At 39.0% G+C, this 19192-nt stretch overlaps 1 protein-coding gene across 1 annotated transcript in view; it reads left to right on the forward strand.

Annotated features, from left to right (window-relative positions):
• MYO16 (myosin XVI) overlaps positions 1–19192 on the forward strand; it is a 414776-nt gene that overhangs the window by 154463 nt on the left and 241121 nt on the right. Inside the window, exon 16 of the mRNA XM_036458153.2 lies at positions 505–652. Coding sequence (XP_036314046.1) covers positions 505–652 — 148 coding nt within the window. The remainder of the gene's footprint in view (positions 1–504; positions 653–19192) is intronic.

The raw sequence follows: 19192 nt of genomic DNA on the forward strand, positions 1-19192 counted from the left end.
CCACCTCATCCCAATTTTAGACTCATGGATTATAGGAGTATTTTAAAGCATCTTTCTTTATATACTTTGGCAACTGTCTAATGTTAATTTTCTTAATAGTGTTTATTAATTTTGAGATAAAATAACTCTGATAATCATTCTGTTTGGCTAAATTGACCACTTACAATGTTTACAAGAGGCACAGCACTATAATAGTAGCTCCATTTGTTCGAGTAGACTTGTTGTATACAACCAAAGTTCCACACTACTGCAAGATGTTAATAATAGGGGAAACAGTATGTTGGAGAGGGAAGAAAGAGGGCATATTGAAACTCTCATAATTTTCTGCTTAATTTTTCTGACCCTAAAAAAATCCTCTAAGAATGAAGTCTATTAACAGTGTTTAGAAAAGGTCTGTGTTTGAAAAGACGTTTTATTATCTTTGCAGTTAACTCATATGTGTAAATTTATGGAAATGAAACTAATAATGCCATTTAACAGAACCACTTCTGTTTTCTTAACCAGCCAGAATTTATACATATATGCTAGAGAAATCCAGACTCATTTCACAACCCCTTGGCCAGAGCAACTTTCTCATTTTCCACTTCTTGATGGATGGGTTATCTGCTGAGGAAAAATATGGACTTCAACTTAATAATTTATGTGCCCATCGGTGAGTGACTGTCTTCTCTACCTAGTAGTTCTGCTTTCAAATTTTGTTTGCATTTTAGCAATCGGAAATTTTTTTTTTCAGAGAGTAAATGTGACTAAAAACAATTAATTGGATACTGTTATGTTAGGGCCATCTGTGTAACAAAATATAATCATTTATTGCTTGTTTAGGTGAAGTTTTGGGTATGTGTATTAACTAATGTTTCTATTGTCCTAGTTTTTGGAGAATAATTTAAAAAAATGTGTAGATATGGAACTTTTATGTTCTTTTGGGTATTTTAGATATAACATTAGTTATGCATTCTTTAATTTTGGCAGTCTTTTGAAAGAATGGGAAATATTTTGGGGGCAATTATTATTCATTAATAACAGATGAGGTTACATAATGGTTTAAGACGAACAACACATAGACCCGGAGGTTGATTTTCTGCACTGGTGGCAGAAAGCATTTGTTACAATGAGGATGCATGGGTCATAGGTTGGTGATGGAAGTGAGGGGTCATAAAGATACAGGAAGCAGACTGATGTCTTTGCAACGTGTGCATTGCCACTCCTGCATGATCCGAGTGGTCTCCCCAGAAGGGTTGGTCCAGGTTTTAAGCTGGACGAGAACAAAATAATCAGGAGAGTAAATGCCATTCCGAAGTGGATGGGAGAAGGGAGAAAGAGGGAGCCGATGTGCTGATCCAAACTCACTAGTGAATTGGCACATGGCATGGAAGAACTAGATTCTGATTGAGATAAGGAGTAATTGCCCATATCTGTGAATACCCAATTCATAATTAGTAGGACATTTGTTTGTGGGTTTGAGATGAATAGTGTGAATTTTCACAATTTTGTGAGAAGTTCCATGAGAAAACTTAAAGAATGCCTGGGGCCGAGACCGGTTTGGCTCAATGGAGAGAGCGTCGGCTTGGGGACTGAAGGGTCCCGGGTTCGATTCCGGTCAAGGGCATGTACCTTGGTTGCGGGCATATCCCCAGTAGGGGGTGTGCAAGAGGCAGCTGATTGATGACTCTCTCTCATCAATGTTTCTAGCTCTCTATCTCTCTCCCTTCCTCTCTGTACAAAATCAATAAAATATATATATATATATATATATATATATATATATATATATATATATATATATATATGAATGCCTGGGGAGGAGAAGCAGGGCCTGAGGACTAGTTGTGCTGTTTTTGAGATTTGAAGATGAAGACTTTGAGTAGACAGTAAAATGGAGAAGCCAAGTTCCAGCTGGAGTGAGAGGGGTTTTTCAGGGTGATGGGGCTGAGCTATGGTACAAAGTCCACCTCGGTCATTGCTATTGGGTTGAATGATGGAGGGTCATCAAGCCAGGGGGAGAGAATGAATGTGCTGTATCCTAATTCACTGAGACCCTGTTAATCACACTCACTCAGCTTCACACTTATTACACCGATGTAATCACACATTTTATATCCAGCAGTGTAGATACAGTTTGTCACTGTGAGTAGAAGAAAAGAAGTCCAGAAAGTAAGGCCTTGTCAAAATTGTATCTTATTTAAACCAATAGACTCTTTTGGGGGTATACTGTCTCCCCAAAAACAGAGATTTAGAAGAACAAGAAAATATTATAAATATAATATTGAAGCATAATATCCTGCAGTTTAGTGACTTATAAAAAAAAAAAAAAGAGAGATTCTAAGGCCTAGAGCATTAGAAATGGCTTTATCCAATTCCCACTCTTCATAAAAGAGGAAATCAAATCCTAGTCCCAAGTAGGCTTGTGCTGAAATGAATATCTTCTACAGCAGCAGTATGAAAAAAGCCTCTTACCTGGAATCAACTTTTGTTATTTCTACTCTGTCTCTAATGGGACATGTCCTTGGGAGGAAAAGCCTCAGACTGGGAACTATCTGTTAGCTGCTCAGGGGTAGGCTGTGAGGAAGAACAGTCAGGGGTTCCTGTGTTCCTGACCTTTCTTATAAGCAAAACTTAAAGCTTAGAGCACATCACCAGTGTAGCGTGTGCGGCTGGTGTGTTTATGTGTGTGCGCGTGTACGGGTGTGTGCTTGGTGGTATGGGCATACGGCGCCAAAGGAAAAAAAAAAGGCAGCCATCTAATCTGCCATTCAAAGAAACCATTTAACTTCTTGGCCTGTGGTTTGGACCGGTCTTTTTTTTAGGAAGTGAATGTGTGGGAGAAAACAAGCATCTCTTTATGGAGCGCCAGTTCTAACATCCATTTCTCTTTGGAAAAAGAGAGAGTTTGGAATCACTTGGGCTATTTAGAAAGTCAAACAGTCAGGGGTTGCTTTGTGAGAAGCTCCAACAGGAAAGAACTTGGCAAAATAATGAATAATTCAATTCCCTCGAACAAAGAGGTTATTTTATTAAAATGTATTTTACATGTCTAATGGGCACAAAACAACATTCCTCAACACAAATATGCACCACCACTCCAGATTCATAAAAGTATCAGCTAGAACATTTGAACAATGAGAATTCCGGAGACAAATTATTATTTAATAAGAAAGCAAGTTATTTTGCAAATTATAATACTCTTGCCAATCACAGTATTTGTATGTTTTATGTCAAGTGGATCTTCTCACAGTTACACTATTGGTGTATCTTCTCACCATTCAGTGCTACTAACATTCATTTGAGCAGTTTGACCTGAGGTCTCATCTTTTATTTAGTAATGATGTACATGAAGTACCATAATTTGGAAAATTGTTTGGCTTGTTCACAGTATAAATGTGAACTTGCTACCTTTCTAACCTTTCACAAATTGATGATCCTCCTGAGTCTTCTTAAAACAGTACACAAAGGTAAAGTGTATCATTATATCTATATCTATATCTATCTACCTATCTATCTATCATCTATCTATCTATTTATCTATATATATCTCCACACATATACATCTAAATACCTACACATTTGTGCTATATAAACACTATTATTGAGTGCTATCCATTTCACATCTACTACTCTGATTTTCTTTAAAAAGATGTCCACATATATATTAAATAGATCCAACCAGCCCCTACATTACCATCTGCAAGTCCTTTGCTTACTCAGTACTCATTCCACAGTGCATCTTGTCCTGAAATTTTGTTACTGTATCTTGAGTCTTAAACAGTATAAAAACTGAAACTTCGCTTTCTTCAAATGTATCTTTTCTCTTATTTATTAAAATAAACTTATTACCTCCATGAAAGGAACATGTAACAGTAACTGTGATCTGAAGATACTACTCATTTATCACATGTTCTTATGTGATTAGAACTCCAGAGGAGAAAGAAAAAACAAAACAAAAAACAGCAGCAGTGTTTTAATTGATGCTTTCTAAGTAAAGCTGGAGGTTTTGTAACATTGTCTGTTTTTGGAAGTAAAACTTTCCAAAGGGTGACATGAAAATTTATGGAGGTTTACTTCTGTGCTATTTCACCTAAAAATGCTATTCTGTTTGTAAAAATTGGGACAATATCTGGAAAAAGCAGAAAACACTGTTCCATTCTAGAATATAGATAGTACAGGTATAGGCATCAGTTCCTATAACTTAACTGCATGCAAACAAAATTTAAGTACTTTGCATGGAATCTTTCCATACAGATTGTTAAAACCAGAGGGGAAAATCCTCAGTGTCTAACATTGAGCCTTGACAATAAGATTGCACTTATTGAGAATTTCCACTAGATGGTGAACTCCCCACAGAGTCAGACAGAAGCAAAGGGGGGATGGGGGGAGGGGAATGAAAGCTCTTTTCTAATGGTTTCTCTTTTATTTATGATTCTTCCTGTGATTTACTTTTATTTTACACGGCTTTTTAACATGTATTTCAAATTCTATTTCAATGATTGTACAAAATGATAACATTACATCTGAGGAATAAATGCCGTTTATGTTTGTGGGGACGGAGCTTTAAAGACAGTTATAAATAGTAATGAATTGCTGATTTCCAGCCTCCTTTAAAGAGCTTTTTATGGGTTTAGTCCCAGAACACTTGGGCTCCAGAATCTGATGAAGTTATTCCTAATCTCCCTTCGTATTGAAATGATGGGAATGACATAATAACATTTCAGCAAAGGTCAGATTTTGAATCATACACTCAGCGCGAGCAATCGTTTGACTCAGAGCGTGTGACCTGTTTCTAACCTTGTGTGCTCGTGAGAGGAAACTCTGACTCACTCAGCACTCGAACATGTGACTGCTGCCCGGGAGTACACCTGCCACAGTGTGTGGCAGCCGTGAACTCTCAGCGAAAGTTCATTTTTGGCTGCAGTGTTCTTATTCACATGGAACTGAACCTGAGGAAGTGGCACATGATATTTTTTTTAAAGTAGGGGTAAACTTAAATATTATTTGAGCATGCTTCTTCATGATTTTGTGATATAATCACAGAGTTGACTGGCCACACATTTTAGACAAGCCCAGCTTGAAGACAAAGGTTCAAGACAGGAGGTATTATCATCTACGTCTAATTGACTCTATTGGTTATTTAAATGATGATCACAATTTAAGATATATAACTTAGGGAACACTCAGCATAAGCCAGATGCTGTCTTAGTGCTCATCACCTGTGTCTGGTAACTAAGCAGAGGGTGCAGCCCCGTGTCTGCATCAGATAGACCAGGATGTGAGGATGGAGAGTCACCCTTGAGCCAGCTTTGAATCCAGGTCCTGCTGACTCTTAACCTCAACCCTGCATTGCTCTGCAGCAATGTTGTTACCCAGAAAACAGCAGCCACTGCCTTTGCATTCTTGTGTCAAGGCTATTTTTTTTTAAAAAGAAAATGGAAGGGAAAACACAAGGTCAACAACTGTGCTTAATGAAATTTAAAATTGGTTAAGCAAAGGTGACTTAGCACATTCTGGAGTTGTCATCTCTAACATAAACATCAATTCTGGGTCGTTTCTTTATTTGAAACCACAAGAGCTTGCATTTCTCTAGCTGGAGGTTATAATACCGAAAATTATGGAAAGGGTGGAATCATCTCGGTCAATGGATAGGTAAATTTCACATGTGAAAATCCAACAGGAAGGAGTCAGGGTTGGTGGCTTTTGTACTTCCTTCCATTCTTGAATTACATGCACTGGGTGGTCAAGCAGCATGTCTGCCTTCAGTTAGGAAAATAGAAAGTCACTCAGGGGAGAGTGAAATGCTGAGTATTGCTTTCTCAGACAGTCAAAGAGATATAATAACACATTTTAAGGTTTATATGAGTGAATCTTCATGAATTTAAAGTGCCAGTTGAACAACCCTATTCAAAGTGTTCTGAAAACCAATTTTAACTCATATTTGATTTTTTCTTTTTTAAGTAACACAACCTGAACTCATTTGGGGCAAAATATAGACTTGTATTGATATGGGTATTTTATAATCTTTATATATCTCACTTATTGAGAATATCCATGTTTTTCCCAGAATTAAAATTTTAAAAAGCTTCATTAGGGATACTGCCCAGCCCCACAAGATATAAACATTACCCTAATTTTCAAAACCCTCCAAATTTCTGAATAACAGAGCATCTTTGTCTCCAAAAGTCTAGGATAAGGGCTGTGACTTGCATAATCTAGTTTATGTGGGTCTGAAAACATGGAAGTTGTTATGTTTCAAAATGAAGACACATCCCACCCCAAGACCACAAGGCAAATGCTCACTCCATGTGTGCTTCCCTGTCTGAGCAGGACCGGTCCACTTCAACACTCTCTCTCCCGTCCTCCCTCTTAATCTCTCTGTCTTCCTCGGTTTCTGTTGATCCTCTGTCTCTCTACCTTTGAAATTGTTTGTTCTTTATAAATAAGAAGTATTTATACTGTATTGTACATTGTGAATAACTGGCATGGGTTTAGAAAGCAATCCTTTGCCAGTGTGGTGCTGTCTTTTGTAAATGGAGGTGTGGCTCTCAGAGACTCATGAAGCTTGTTGAGAAAGGCCACAGTCTTCTCAAGTGTTTGGTGACTTCACTGCCATTTTAGAGGGACTTGGTCACAGCTCCATTAGTGTGTGTGTGTGTGTGTGTGTGTGTGTGCATGAGTGTGTGTGTATGCATGTGCACGTGTGTATGTATGAGTGCGTGCGTATGTGTGTGTGCGTGTGCATGATTTTGTGTGTGTGTGTGTGTGTGTGTGTGTGTGTGTGGTGTGTGTTTGAGAATGTGTCTCCTGTGGCTATAGAGCAAACAATATCCCACACTTGGGTGCAACCCTCCGCTAGTCATGTCCACTCTTTTGTGTCCTGCCAAGGCTGTTGCTAGCATTTCCTTTTCTCTCCTAGCCCCACTCGCCAGCCTCTTCCTCCCTTGCACTTGGTAGCCCCCCCCACTACTGTGTTCACCAAGCCTTCCTCTGGGTCAAGAATGGAGTGACCTTCTCCCTGTGACAGTACTATCATTGGTGTCTTCTTCAGAGCCTGGTGAGCCATGACCCATTGTCCCAGCTCACATCTACACCAGCCTGACTGTGTCTTCTTCCTGACTCAGTGGCCATTCCTCTTTTTTCTTGAATATAACACAAAAATATCTGTTATTGGTGCTTTCCATATGCACTTTCCCTAGCGGTCTCCCACGTTTCCTTTGCACTTCACAGAAAGTATAGGCTAGACATGGCACAAGGAAAGATAAAATGCTGTTCTCCTATGGCTATAACCACATTGCCCAAATCCACATATATGAATTGCTGTTCGCAAAACGGGGCCTGTGTAGCTTATGAAGTCAAGTCCCGCACTTGAGGGCACCTGAGAGGATTGTATCCTCAGTATGGGATGACTTTTGAATTTCATGAAAATTCAATGATAAATATGTATGAACTGCTAAAAGCACACAGTTTAGATCCGGACACTTCTCACGCTGTTCGGGTATTTGGGGAAATTATGCAACTTCTCTGTGCCTCCCTTTGCTCCTTGGTGAAGCAGGGCCAACCTCACAGCACTGTGATGAGTGAGGACCACGTGGGCTGCCATGTGAACCCTTAGAGAAGCAGGGCTCCCAGCGAGTGCTCAGAAGGACCAGCTAGTATTGTTACAGCAGGCCCTTTCCTGCTGAAGCCATGGGAAAATAACTGAAGTAATAGCTGCTTATGCAAAAAGATTATGAGTTCACATCACAACTTTAGTTCACGTAGAACAAGCATGTCAAACTCAAAGGCTAACTCAGGCTAAATAAATGAGGCTTGCGGCCTGCGGCCTGCAAGGTTGACATGCTTGATGTAGAAGATTTGGAATCTCAGGCAGTCTTTCTCCCAGTTTTTGCTTCCACCTCAGCACAGCTCTGCCCAGGGACATTGCTGACCTTCTGTTGTGTATTTAGTCTGTACTTTGATTCTCATGTTATTGTGATGAATTACTTATTTCAGTTATTTAAATTTAGTTAGATTTTTTTGGAGGGGGGCAAAAATCAATATATTATAGCCTTTTTGATGAAGTGAGAGCGATTGAGAGTAGATATGGAAAGGACAATGGCCCGGGCGATGGGCAGCAGGTGGTGCAAATGTCCTGAGAAGTCTCAGACTGGTCTCTCATCGGCCCCCTGGCTCAGCTTCTTTGTGTTTCTTCTTACTGAACAAGAACCGAGTGTTGTTACTGAGATTCAAAGAAAAGTACAACCTTAGGCAGAGCATGAGCACTTCTGGAAAACTTCCTGTCTCACATTTTTCCCGCGGGAAAGAAAATCAATTCAGATGCTTCAAATGCTTTGTTTTTCTGCACCAGCTAGAGTAAAAAAAATACAGAAAGTCTAGAAAACCCGCACCTATTTAATCACAAGACATGGTGATCTCCATAGGATTTTGAAATGCATGATTGGTTACCGATCATCTATCTCTTCAAATGGATCCGGTCAGGTTCAAACCAGACACGCATGTGGATTTTTCAGGGTGAGTTTGGAAACTGATAACATGACATGGATATTTATGTAGGATCCTATGATAAAATGTGTGCATTTATGTGTGTGCCCACAACTCTACAGTTTATACAGTAATAAGAATGAGCACTTTGAAGCTATTTCTGTTCTTGTAAATCCACAGCCGAATTTGAACACATGCTGGAAGTAATAGTTAAAACCATAATAACCAACATTTGTTTAGCCCTGTGTTAATGAAGGGAGCTGAGCTAAGAACTTGACAGACATCATTTCACTGTGTCCACAGCCCAGCCTGACACAGGCAGGGGATGATTCCTTCCTCAGTCACTTCCTCAGTCACTTCCCAAGAGCGGAGGAGCCACAGCCTCACCCAGAGCTTTCTGAAACACATTGCGGTTCTGCCTCTCAAACTCTGACTTCTCAATAGCAGGTGAAACATTTTGTGGACAATATTTGAAAAGGAGCCACAAAAGGCCTGCCATACTTGGACAGGCTGGAGCCCCTGTGAGCACAGAACACAGTGGCTGGTCTCCTGTCCTGATCCTGTCCCCGGCTGCCAGGATGCTGGTTGTCCACAGAATACTGGGAGAGTCAGAGGCAGGAAGAGTGAAGAGTTGCAGGAACACAGTGAGGAGAGCTTGGCTGCTGGCTCACAGTCTCTGACTCTAGGAGAACTATTTCAGAGGGATGGGTCTGTTGCAGCTAATGCGGGGGATTGAGGCAAAGAGAGCTCTTCAATAGTGGGTAGCTGAGGGTTATGGGGTCTCGTTTCCAAAGTGATGCTTGCTTGGACATGAAGAGTAGCGCAGGAAATAGAAACTTGACCTCTGGCCCTACTGAGTAGACCTCACCCGGGTCCTCAGCCTCATCACTTTAACTTCCCCAAATAAATGTCCCTTCCCCACAAGTGTCCCTCCCTCCTCTGCCTTCTGAATTGTCACTCTTTCGTGTGGATTCTCAGAAATCAGGCCCAGCACTTTGACCTCCTTTGCATTTTGGTTGCTTATGGGATTCTGCCACACCAGATTTCCCGCCCACCTCATCATCGATGCATGTGCAGAGACTTTATATTTCACATGGATTCCTCCCACACCAGATCTTCCATAGCCAGCTGTTATGTGCATTCTGTGATCTCAGAGCCTAGGTCTGGGCATTGGTGCCCAAGGGGTTGCATTTCATTTGTTAGCTTTGTCTGTTTTGACACCTAGTGTCTTTTGTTATTGAACTCTGGGCTCTATGAAGCTTCCTCACAGCATCTCAAGTCTCCCCCATCATTTACGGCCGTGGTTGCCTCAAGAGGAATTAACTCAGTAGAACATTTGAGTGCTGGAACTAATACATGAGGCCAATTCTTATATGAAAATATATTTATGGCCTTATAAGCACTTGGCCATCTAACAGAAATCTCTAACTGAACATGTCCTAGTCTGATGAACCTCCAACCCTACCCAAACCTCCATCCTCTGCTGGCCACTCCAGGCTTCCAGAACCCCAGTCTAAAATCCCATGGAGTATCATGGACACCTTTCTTTTCACAACCACAGTCAACTCATGAGGTTGGTTCTACTTCTCACTCTCTTCTGCTGCCGCCACCCAGGGTGACTCAATCATGTGCCTTGCTGGGATTACAGCATTCATTTTCACAGGTCACCCTTGTCCCCCGTAAGGAACCAACGCTCAAGCTAACAGTCAATGAAACGATTCTTTGAAGTACTCTTCTGATGATGCCACCGTTTTCCTTAATTCTCTGAGACCCACCAGTGGCTTCCAAGGCTCTGTATGATTGTGTTCCTCTCAGTGCAAACCTTCTTTCCAGTCTCCCTGTGTACCCATTAGCCAACCTGCCCTCCTTATCATGCCTTGAGCTCCCTGGGCATATTCCCACCCTAGGTTTTCTCTAACTGGTCCCTCTTCTAGGGGACATTGGCTACTTTCCATATTTCTTCAAGATTTTGCTGACATCTCCTCTTCTCAGTGAGCCCCTGATAGGACTGCCACCTGAATCGAACCCTGTCCTCCTAAACTCTTTTACATGCTCTGCTTACTTTTCTTCATAGCACTCAGCTCCTTGACATAATTTATTCTTTTATGATACTTTCTGTGCCTTGTCTCTGCCCCTACGTGACTGTAAGCACCACTAAGGTGTGGATGTTTGTCTGAATCATTGATTAGTTGAAAGTGGCTGGGATAATTCTTGGCACAGAATAGGTTCTGAGTAAATACATGTTGATTGTGGACTGTATGAAAGTATCGGTTTACCTAATGCCATTGAGAATGTCTTATTCTTATCCCCCCAAGTATTGCTTTTGCTTAAGATAAATTATTTTAAAAAAACAATGGCATGAATTTTCATGTTTAGATTATTATTCTCTCTAACCTGTGGCTTTTCAGCACTACTGAGGGGTTTTGTTTTCATATTAGTTAGTTTTGTCTGTTCTGACACTGACATCTCTTTTGCCAGTGAGCTCTTTCAGCTCTATGAAACTTCCTACGGAACCTTAAAGGAAGAAAGTTTCCTTTTATCATCAGTGTGGGGTCATAGAGTCAAAACTATACATTATATTAAAATATACCATATAATCTCTGTGTATATATACACATATTAAAAATTCATTCAAATAGGATGTTTGGCTCCGTCAACCTGTCCAGCCGGACACCACAGGTAAGATGTGTCATGAGATTTCATAGCCATGCAAGCTGAGTCGAAGATGCTATAAACTAATGGAGTTTGTCTCCATTATGTGACTCCTTCCAGTCACAGGAATCTAAACAGAGCTCCAAAAACCCAGCAGAGCCCAGCCCACACGTTTCTGAGTCATGGGGAAAGTCATTAATTGTGCTTCCACCCTCTGCTCCACAAATACCTTCCTCTTGGCAAGTGCAAACTGCTGAATGATCATGACTAATAAAGTGCTTCAAAGAGTCACTCTCACCCCCTGTGGTCTGAAGGGTCGATGATGCTTGAACTTCAATAGAAAGAAATTTTCTTTATTTAAGTCAGTTGTAGTCTTATCAGAATCACCTGGAATCAGAGTTAGTAGTGTATTGTTCTCAAACTTTCTTCATGTAAGGGGTTTTATGTGCTGCATTTTCCCATTGCTTTCGAGCTCTGTGAAACAGAGCTCGGTTAGTGCCATGTCACACAAATGCAGTCAGTGGGAATTGTATTGTTGTGTGTCAGGCTCCCTTCAAGAACATGGCGTAGCATGCCAACATGCTACGCCATGTTCTTGAAGAGTTGATTTCACACCTTCTGCTGTAGATGAAAGCCAGGGGATTTTGTTCAACTGCTCAAGTCTGTTTTAAGATGTTTGTTAGACCCTTAGGTATTTAGCTTATTTTTTTTTTCATATGAATTCCTACCAACCAATAAGTGATTTATGAATTTTGTTGCTCTGAATGTGACATTGCTTTTCTTGACTATTTCATGGGGTCCAATGAAAATTATTTTGAGCCTACAAAAGCTTGCACTTGTCTTTCCATCAAAGTGGCTTGTGTTCATTGGTTCCTGTGATCTCCAGTCATTGTGTTGTTCAGAATTAAGTAAACAGCATCGTTTAGCACAGTGATCTGAGCGTCAGCTACAGGCATCCCAGAGTTTAAAGACATTTGATAAATTATCCTGAAATGGCATCACTCTGGTTAGTACCAGCTTTTCTATAGCATCTTTTAAGATGCTTGACTCACCAAGTCTTCCCTGCCTCAATAAATGCATCTGGACTCACACCAAAACCTAACATGTTATCCTTAACTCTCCTTCCCAGACCATAGACAAGTTCTGTTGGCTAGGCCTCCTACTTATACAACATATTTGATTACCTCTCCCTACATCCCTGCATAGCCCCATTATTGGCTGCCATCATTGCTTACCTCTATTATTCAAGCCTTTCTTTTGGGCTTCCTAACATTGACTGGCCCCACCAATAGCCACAGCCCACTCTGTAGTAAAGGTTCTCTTTCTAATGTAGAAGTCATTTTTAATCATTGCTCAATCCTCCTTAAAGCCTCCAGCATTTTTACCTGGAGCACAGGACAGACTTCCATCCCTGGCTTTGTTCATGGGCTTCTGGTTCACTCCCTTGTTCTGACACCCACCACTCAAGCAAGACACTTGCTCAGGGGGCTCATCCTCCAGTCCTCATTCTCACCACCCTGGCTGCCACTCAAGCATCACATGCTCACATAGCTCTTGCAACATGACATGGATGGAGGGGTTCTGAGGGCATGCTGAGTTGGGAAGACAGGAATTTAGAAGACCAGCCATCTAAGAGGCTGCAGGAAACTAATTTGAGATACATATCTTCACTAATGTTTCTCTTACCACTTCAAAAGTTGCTATTATCGCCGAAACCAGTTTGGCTCAGTGAATAGAGCATTGCCCTTTGGACTGAAAGGTCCCAGGTTCTATTCAGGTCAAGGGTGTGTACTTTGGTTGTGGACACCTCCTCAGTGGGGGGTGTGCAGGAGGCAGCTGATCGATGTCTCTCTCTCATCCAGGTTTCTAATTTTCTATCCCTCTACATTCTTCTCTGTAAAAAATCAATAAATTTTTTTTTAAGTTGCTATTATCTGCTGCATCCTAGAAACAGTGGTCTTTTCTGGGATACAAAAATAAGAGATGGTCACCTCTGTGAGGTGGCTCAAAGTGTTAAAAATCTAAGCAATCTGCATGTAGCCATCAATGCCACATGTGAGAAATGTCCCAAACATCCCACAGAGGAGTTCCAGGGAGCACTACAGGATGCTTTGTGCCAGGCTGTGGGAGGAATATGAAGTAGAGGCTGTGAGCAGAGAGATGGACACAGTGTGGCTATCCTGGGTGAAGTCACGGGTCATGGAGAGAAGCAGAAACTGCTGAATCTAATGGTCCATATAAGAGAAACAGGAGTGGTGTTTTCTAATGCAACTTTTAGAGAGAAATATGAGCAATGCCACAAATGAATACTCACCAGTTATGGGCTCACTCCATATTGGCTCTTTCCTTACCTGAAGAATACCCCCTTCACACCGACAAATGCTAATAAATTGCATCCAACTCATAATCAGTTCACCTTTTAAATTGCTGGTGCTATATAATATAAAAATGTAACATACTACAGAAATAACTTATTTCAGATTGTAGTTCGTTTTAGATTACAAGCGTTTTGTTGAGGTCTAAGACTACTAAGATGTAAAATGACCTGTGGCTGACTTTCCAGAGTCCTAGTGTGAAAGAGACCCGTAAATAAACCTTAGAATGTGATACTAGTGAGAGCCACCTGTGGATCTCAGCCAAGAAACACATCTCAGACAGCGTGATGCCCTAGTGATCGGAGGAGCAAGCATTCACCAAATAAAGAAAATGCCCCAAATGGAGATAAAACCCAACTAAAGGACACCCAGGGAAAATGAGTGTGTTGTGTCCAAACAGCAATGATTGTCCCAAGTGAGGAGTAGTAAATAATGAATTATATTTGCACTTTAGCATCTCTTCTCCCTTATGTCTTCCCCCACACAAGAGCAAGAGTGATTTCCAGTATCCCTTGGGGAGGGTGAAACCGACTGATGACTGCCACTTCCCGGAGATGCTGCTATAAGTGGTCTAGGGCGCAGCCTAGGCATTAGCCTCGCCACCACGGGACTCTAGTGAGCTCTAATGAGAACCACTATCTCAGGTAAATCACGAGCTGTGGTTTTGCAGGTGCCCACCTTCCAGAGGTTACCTGTGAAACCCAAATTAAATTTATTTTGTTGAATATATGATCAAATGAGACCATCCGACCTGGAAAAGTATTTATATTTTACCAGATTTAAAAAATTTTGCAGATCATGCTTTGAGAAAAGTAAAGTCAGATATCCCGCTATGTGAAAACAAATGTAAAGGGCGGACTTGACATTGTCATGTCAGGGAAGTTTTGATCCCTTTACGGAAATGCAAACCAAATTTCATTCTCACAACAACCTCAAAGGTGGGCCTTTCCTGCCATCTCTACTGAGAATGGACATAATACAGACAAACAAAAGCTCTGGGATGTCCAAAGCCAGGACATCAATCACACCCGGAGCCCGAGCTGGCACACTCTCCATGCTGCACCATCTTGCCAGACACATTTTCAGTAAAATTGCCAGGAACTGCTTAGGCAGGGCTCTGATGGAAACGTCTCTGTGAGAGTTCTAGAACTTTCCATCTCCCCGAATCTCTCATTGTGAAGTCCCTGCTCCAATCCCAGTCTATATTACTCAGTTCAGTTGTCAGCAACCCCTCTTTTAAAGAGGTATCCGTGTGCCTGCCTTCCAGGCTTCCCTCTCTCCCCAGCCTTAAAGGGGAGGAATGTGAGAGTTAGAGAGATGAGAGAAGCTTGAAAAAGGAAGGAAACGGGTGAATTCCGGAGGCCTTCAGGAAAGAAGTGAGGAGAGTGTGGGACCAGCCAGAGGTGAGGAAGGCTCTGAGGATGAAGGGTAGAAAGGCCTATGCAAGTGTCAGACATTTCATCATATGTTATGTCAATAAATTCATTAATATAAATAAATATTAATAATGTATGTATATCATGACATAAATATATCAGGTATGTAACATATAATTTTCTATATAAATGTGATATAAAACATATATTATTACATATAAAATATTCTTATTGAGCATAATATGTTATTAATATATATAGTCCCAAGTGTTTTATATCTGATCAGCAGTGAGTCACTTACCTAGAAATATGGAAATGTTTGCATTTGGGTAAGTTGATTGGATGTTAACATATAAGAATGACATGATGTATATAAACAACTAAACGTGAATAATTGAAGGGAAGAATGGAGAAGTTTGTTAGGTAAAAGGAGTGGATATGGACAAATTTTGTAGTTTTAAAATTTATGAGAACACACAAACAAAAGTAATGTAAAATAAAAATTCATAGAAAAGAAGTGGACCGAAGATGTACTTATTTTTTAACTTAAATTGCCTAAAATAAAATAGTAAGCAAAGTATATTATCAAATGACAGTTTTTTATATCAATACCATATTGTCGATGCTTATTATATACTTGCTTAAAAATTGAGTCTTATATTTTAGCCAGAGAGTAAAGTCTTATACATTGCAAAAATCAGAAATTGAACAGCACATATTATTTTCATAATGCAATAAAACTACAAACTTAATAAAGAATCAAAGACAAACACAAAATAATCACTAAAAAACTAAATAGTTATCATTGGCAATATGGACAAATAGTATAACCTAATGGGTATTATTGCTACATAAATAAAAATCTTTTGTGTAAATCTGAAATTGTCTCTAAAAGAAATAAGAGATCAAATTAGAAGAATCTCTAAAGGGAATAGGCTGATCCACCCACAAAATGAGCCATGCCCAGGAAATTCCTAAGAATATACTTTGAAACCTTCAAACAACAGAGAATTGTTTAAGCCATTGCAAAAATTAAAGCATGAAGAAAACCCTTTGTTCCTTTTGTTAAGAAGGCAGCCATATACAGAAAAAAAAACCTTCAGAATTCCAATAAATATATGAAAAGAAGCATATTCTCACAAGTAATCAAGGAAATGCAAATTGAAAAAATAATCAGATACCATTTCACAATGACATTTGCAAAAATAACAAAAATCAGAAATAGGAAGAGCTGGGTACCTACACACTGCTGAGCATTCAAATTAGTACAAACAATTTGGAGAACAATTTGGTAATATTTAGTAAAGGGACACAAGTGGCCCTGGCCGAAAAGCTCAGTTCGTTAGAGCATCATCCTGATACGCCAATGTTGCAGGTTTGATCTCAGGTCAGGGTACAAGAGGAAGCAACTTGTACTAATAAATGCATAAATAAATGCATAAATAAGTGGAACAACAAATTGATATCTCTCTCTCTTTCTCTCTCTCTCTCTCTCTCTCTCTCTCTCTCTCTCTCTCTCTTTTTCTCCCTTTCTCTCTCAAATCAGTAAATAATAAAAAATATTTTAAAAGATGGACATATGCATAACCTATCATCATAGGTAATTATTACTCCACAGGGGACTATTTGTAATATCTGGACACATTTGTGGCCCTCACAACTCCGGGAAGGAGGTGTTACTGACATCTAGTGAACAAGGACAGAGGGTGCTGCCCAATACCCCACAGTCCACAGGATGGCCCTACAGCAAAGAATAGTCATGGTCCTGAGGTCCAGAAACTCTGACTTAGAAAAATCCCCATGTGCATAAATAAATATGTACATGGCTTTCATTGACATATTCTTTAAATGTGCAATTGAGTGGAAAAGACAATAAATGACTATATTTAAAGAAATGAATGCGTTACTCAGACTGGAGTGGTGGTATTTTAAAATAATTTAAATAAATGAACCTAAAGTATACCTGTTAAGAATAGATTTTAAAAGCTAAAGTTGAGTTAACAGAACACTTTTTCTGATTTATTCATGCAATCTAAATACTATTTATATAACTTTAAGTACACGCATTATGTACTTTATAGGTACTTATGTATAACTTGATTTCATTTAAATATAGACGAAACTTATATATAAAAATTTCATCATACTTATTTAATCCAATAAGAAAGGAAATGAATGTGTACCCGTATTTCCCCGAAAATAAGTCATCCTTCGAAAATAAGACCTAGCTCATGGAAAGATAAGACATCCCCTGAAAATAAGACCTACCGCAACTTTGGGAGAAAAAATTAATATAAGACACTGTCTTATTTTCGGGGAAACAGGGTAGATGGAAGTGTTAATTTTATCTGTGAAATTTATTTGTAAACAATAAAGATCTAAAGTAAATGTATCACAATATTGCTATTTTCATATTTCTGGAAAATGATGCATTGGCTGTCTCTATGTTCCTCTTTTAAAACTTGAAACATTTCTGTTATTCAAAATATTTTTTAAATTAAAATTTCAGTATGTTTATGCTAGCAACACATCAAAAGATATAATAATAAAATAAAGAATAGGCAATTATCTGACTTGTAGATACAGAGGCATAAATAAAATATTAGCAAATTGAATCTAGCAGTCCATTAAAAGATGATCAATATTAGGAAATTTAAATATTAGTATACATCACATCAATAAGTAAAAAGAGAAAAATCAATCAACCATTTTAAAAGGTGCCAAAACATAAAACAGCCAACTCCAAATCTTTTTTTTATTAGAAGTAAAAGGAGTCTTTCAGAAGACATCATATTTAGTTGTGATATAGTTCCAGGCTCTTTTTAGCCTTCATTCTAAAGTTGGAATCATTACGATAAGAGAAGAATATAAAAAGCAATGCCAAAAACATGTCAAGAAGAGTAAGACAAAGTTACATCCTTTATAAATAATATGATTGTCCACCTAGAGAATCCAATAAATTAATGCAAAGAATTCTTTCTAATAGTGTATTTTAGTGAAGTTTTGGTTCAAAACAAACATATGTATACTTAAAAAGAACACATATATACCAGTCATAACCAATTACATAGAAAGACAGATGGAAGTAGTTATTTTAATGATGCTGCTAAAGGATGAAATATCTGTAAATGAGGATGACCCAATAAAAGCATTCACAAAAAAGATGCAGTTCCGAGAGCAAGGGTTTTTGACTCATTAGGCTCCAACTGTGAAAACATACACACATATTTACATTCACATGTCCTCTTTTATATGAGTGGCTTTGTTTTATCTGTTTTAGATGTTGGAATTCCTTAAGATTCAAATTCAGAGTTTTCATGATGGAAAAACTGCTCTGAGGCATTCTGGTCTGCCTAAAAAGTTATTTATCCATCTCTCTGACTTTTCTTTTCAAGCTAAATTCCCACCAAATCTCTGCCCTCCAGAACAGCATGCCTCATGAATGTGCTCAAACATCTCCAGGGAATGAATGAATGATTGAATGAATGCATGCCTTCACACTCTTTTGTGTAGATTCTCCTCTCTACCAAGGAAACATTTTTATTCTAAAAATTCATCTTGTGTATCTCTGTCCTTGGAGGTTTTCCATGACTCCTTCCTCCTTCCTTTGTAGTCACAGGTAATCCCCTTCATCTTCTGAACTCCAGTAGGTTCTGTGCATATCTCTATTGTGGATTTCCTCAGGAGATATCTTTTTATTGCATTGCTATTTTTCTCCCAAATGCAAGTATCTTAAGACTGGAGGCCATGACTGAATCAACTTATGTCCTATTACCATCATTGGCACATAAGGGGGGATGCAATCAAATGGATGAATAAATAAGTATTGTAATATGGGTGTGCTCTCATGTGAATAGATTTCTAGTTTTATCACAATTATTCTAGATATGAATTTTATTTATTCAGTTAGAGACTTCCATCTGCAAATCATCAGATGCATTTATTTTACCCAATTTGAAAAATTATTGGCCATTATCTTGGTGAATGTTCCCTCTTCTTTGTTTTTTCTCTTCTCTTTTTCTGAAACTTTTTTTTAGATGCATGCTGTTCTCTCTCATTCTATTTTCCTTCCCTAACTTCTCTTTTAGATTTTTCATTTCTGCATCTCTCTCTCTGCTTAATTCTGGGTAATGTCTTCTGCTGTGTTGTCTACCAGTCCATTTCTCAGCAGTGATTAATGTGATGTTTAACATACATGAAAATTTAGTTTCAATGACTTTTAAAGTTTCTATTTGTCTTTGTTCTTTTTCAAATATGCTTTTTTCTTAAATATTCCTTTTATTTTCTTATATACCCAATTCTTTTAGTCGTTTTAAACACTTT

This window comes from Pipistrellus kuhlii, unplaced genomic scaffold (genome assembly GCF_014108245.1).
Source record: "Pipistrellus kuhlii isolate mPipKuh1 unplaced genomic scaffold, mPipKuh1.p scaffold_m20_p_3, whole genome shotgun sequence".
Taxonomy (NCBI): Eukaryota; Metazoa; Chordata; class Mammalia; order Chiroptera; family Vespertilionidae; genus Pipistrellus; species Pipistrellus kuhlii.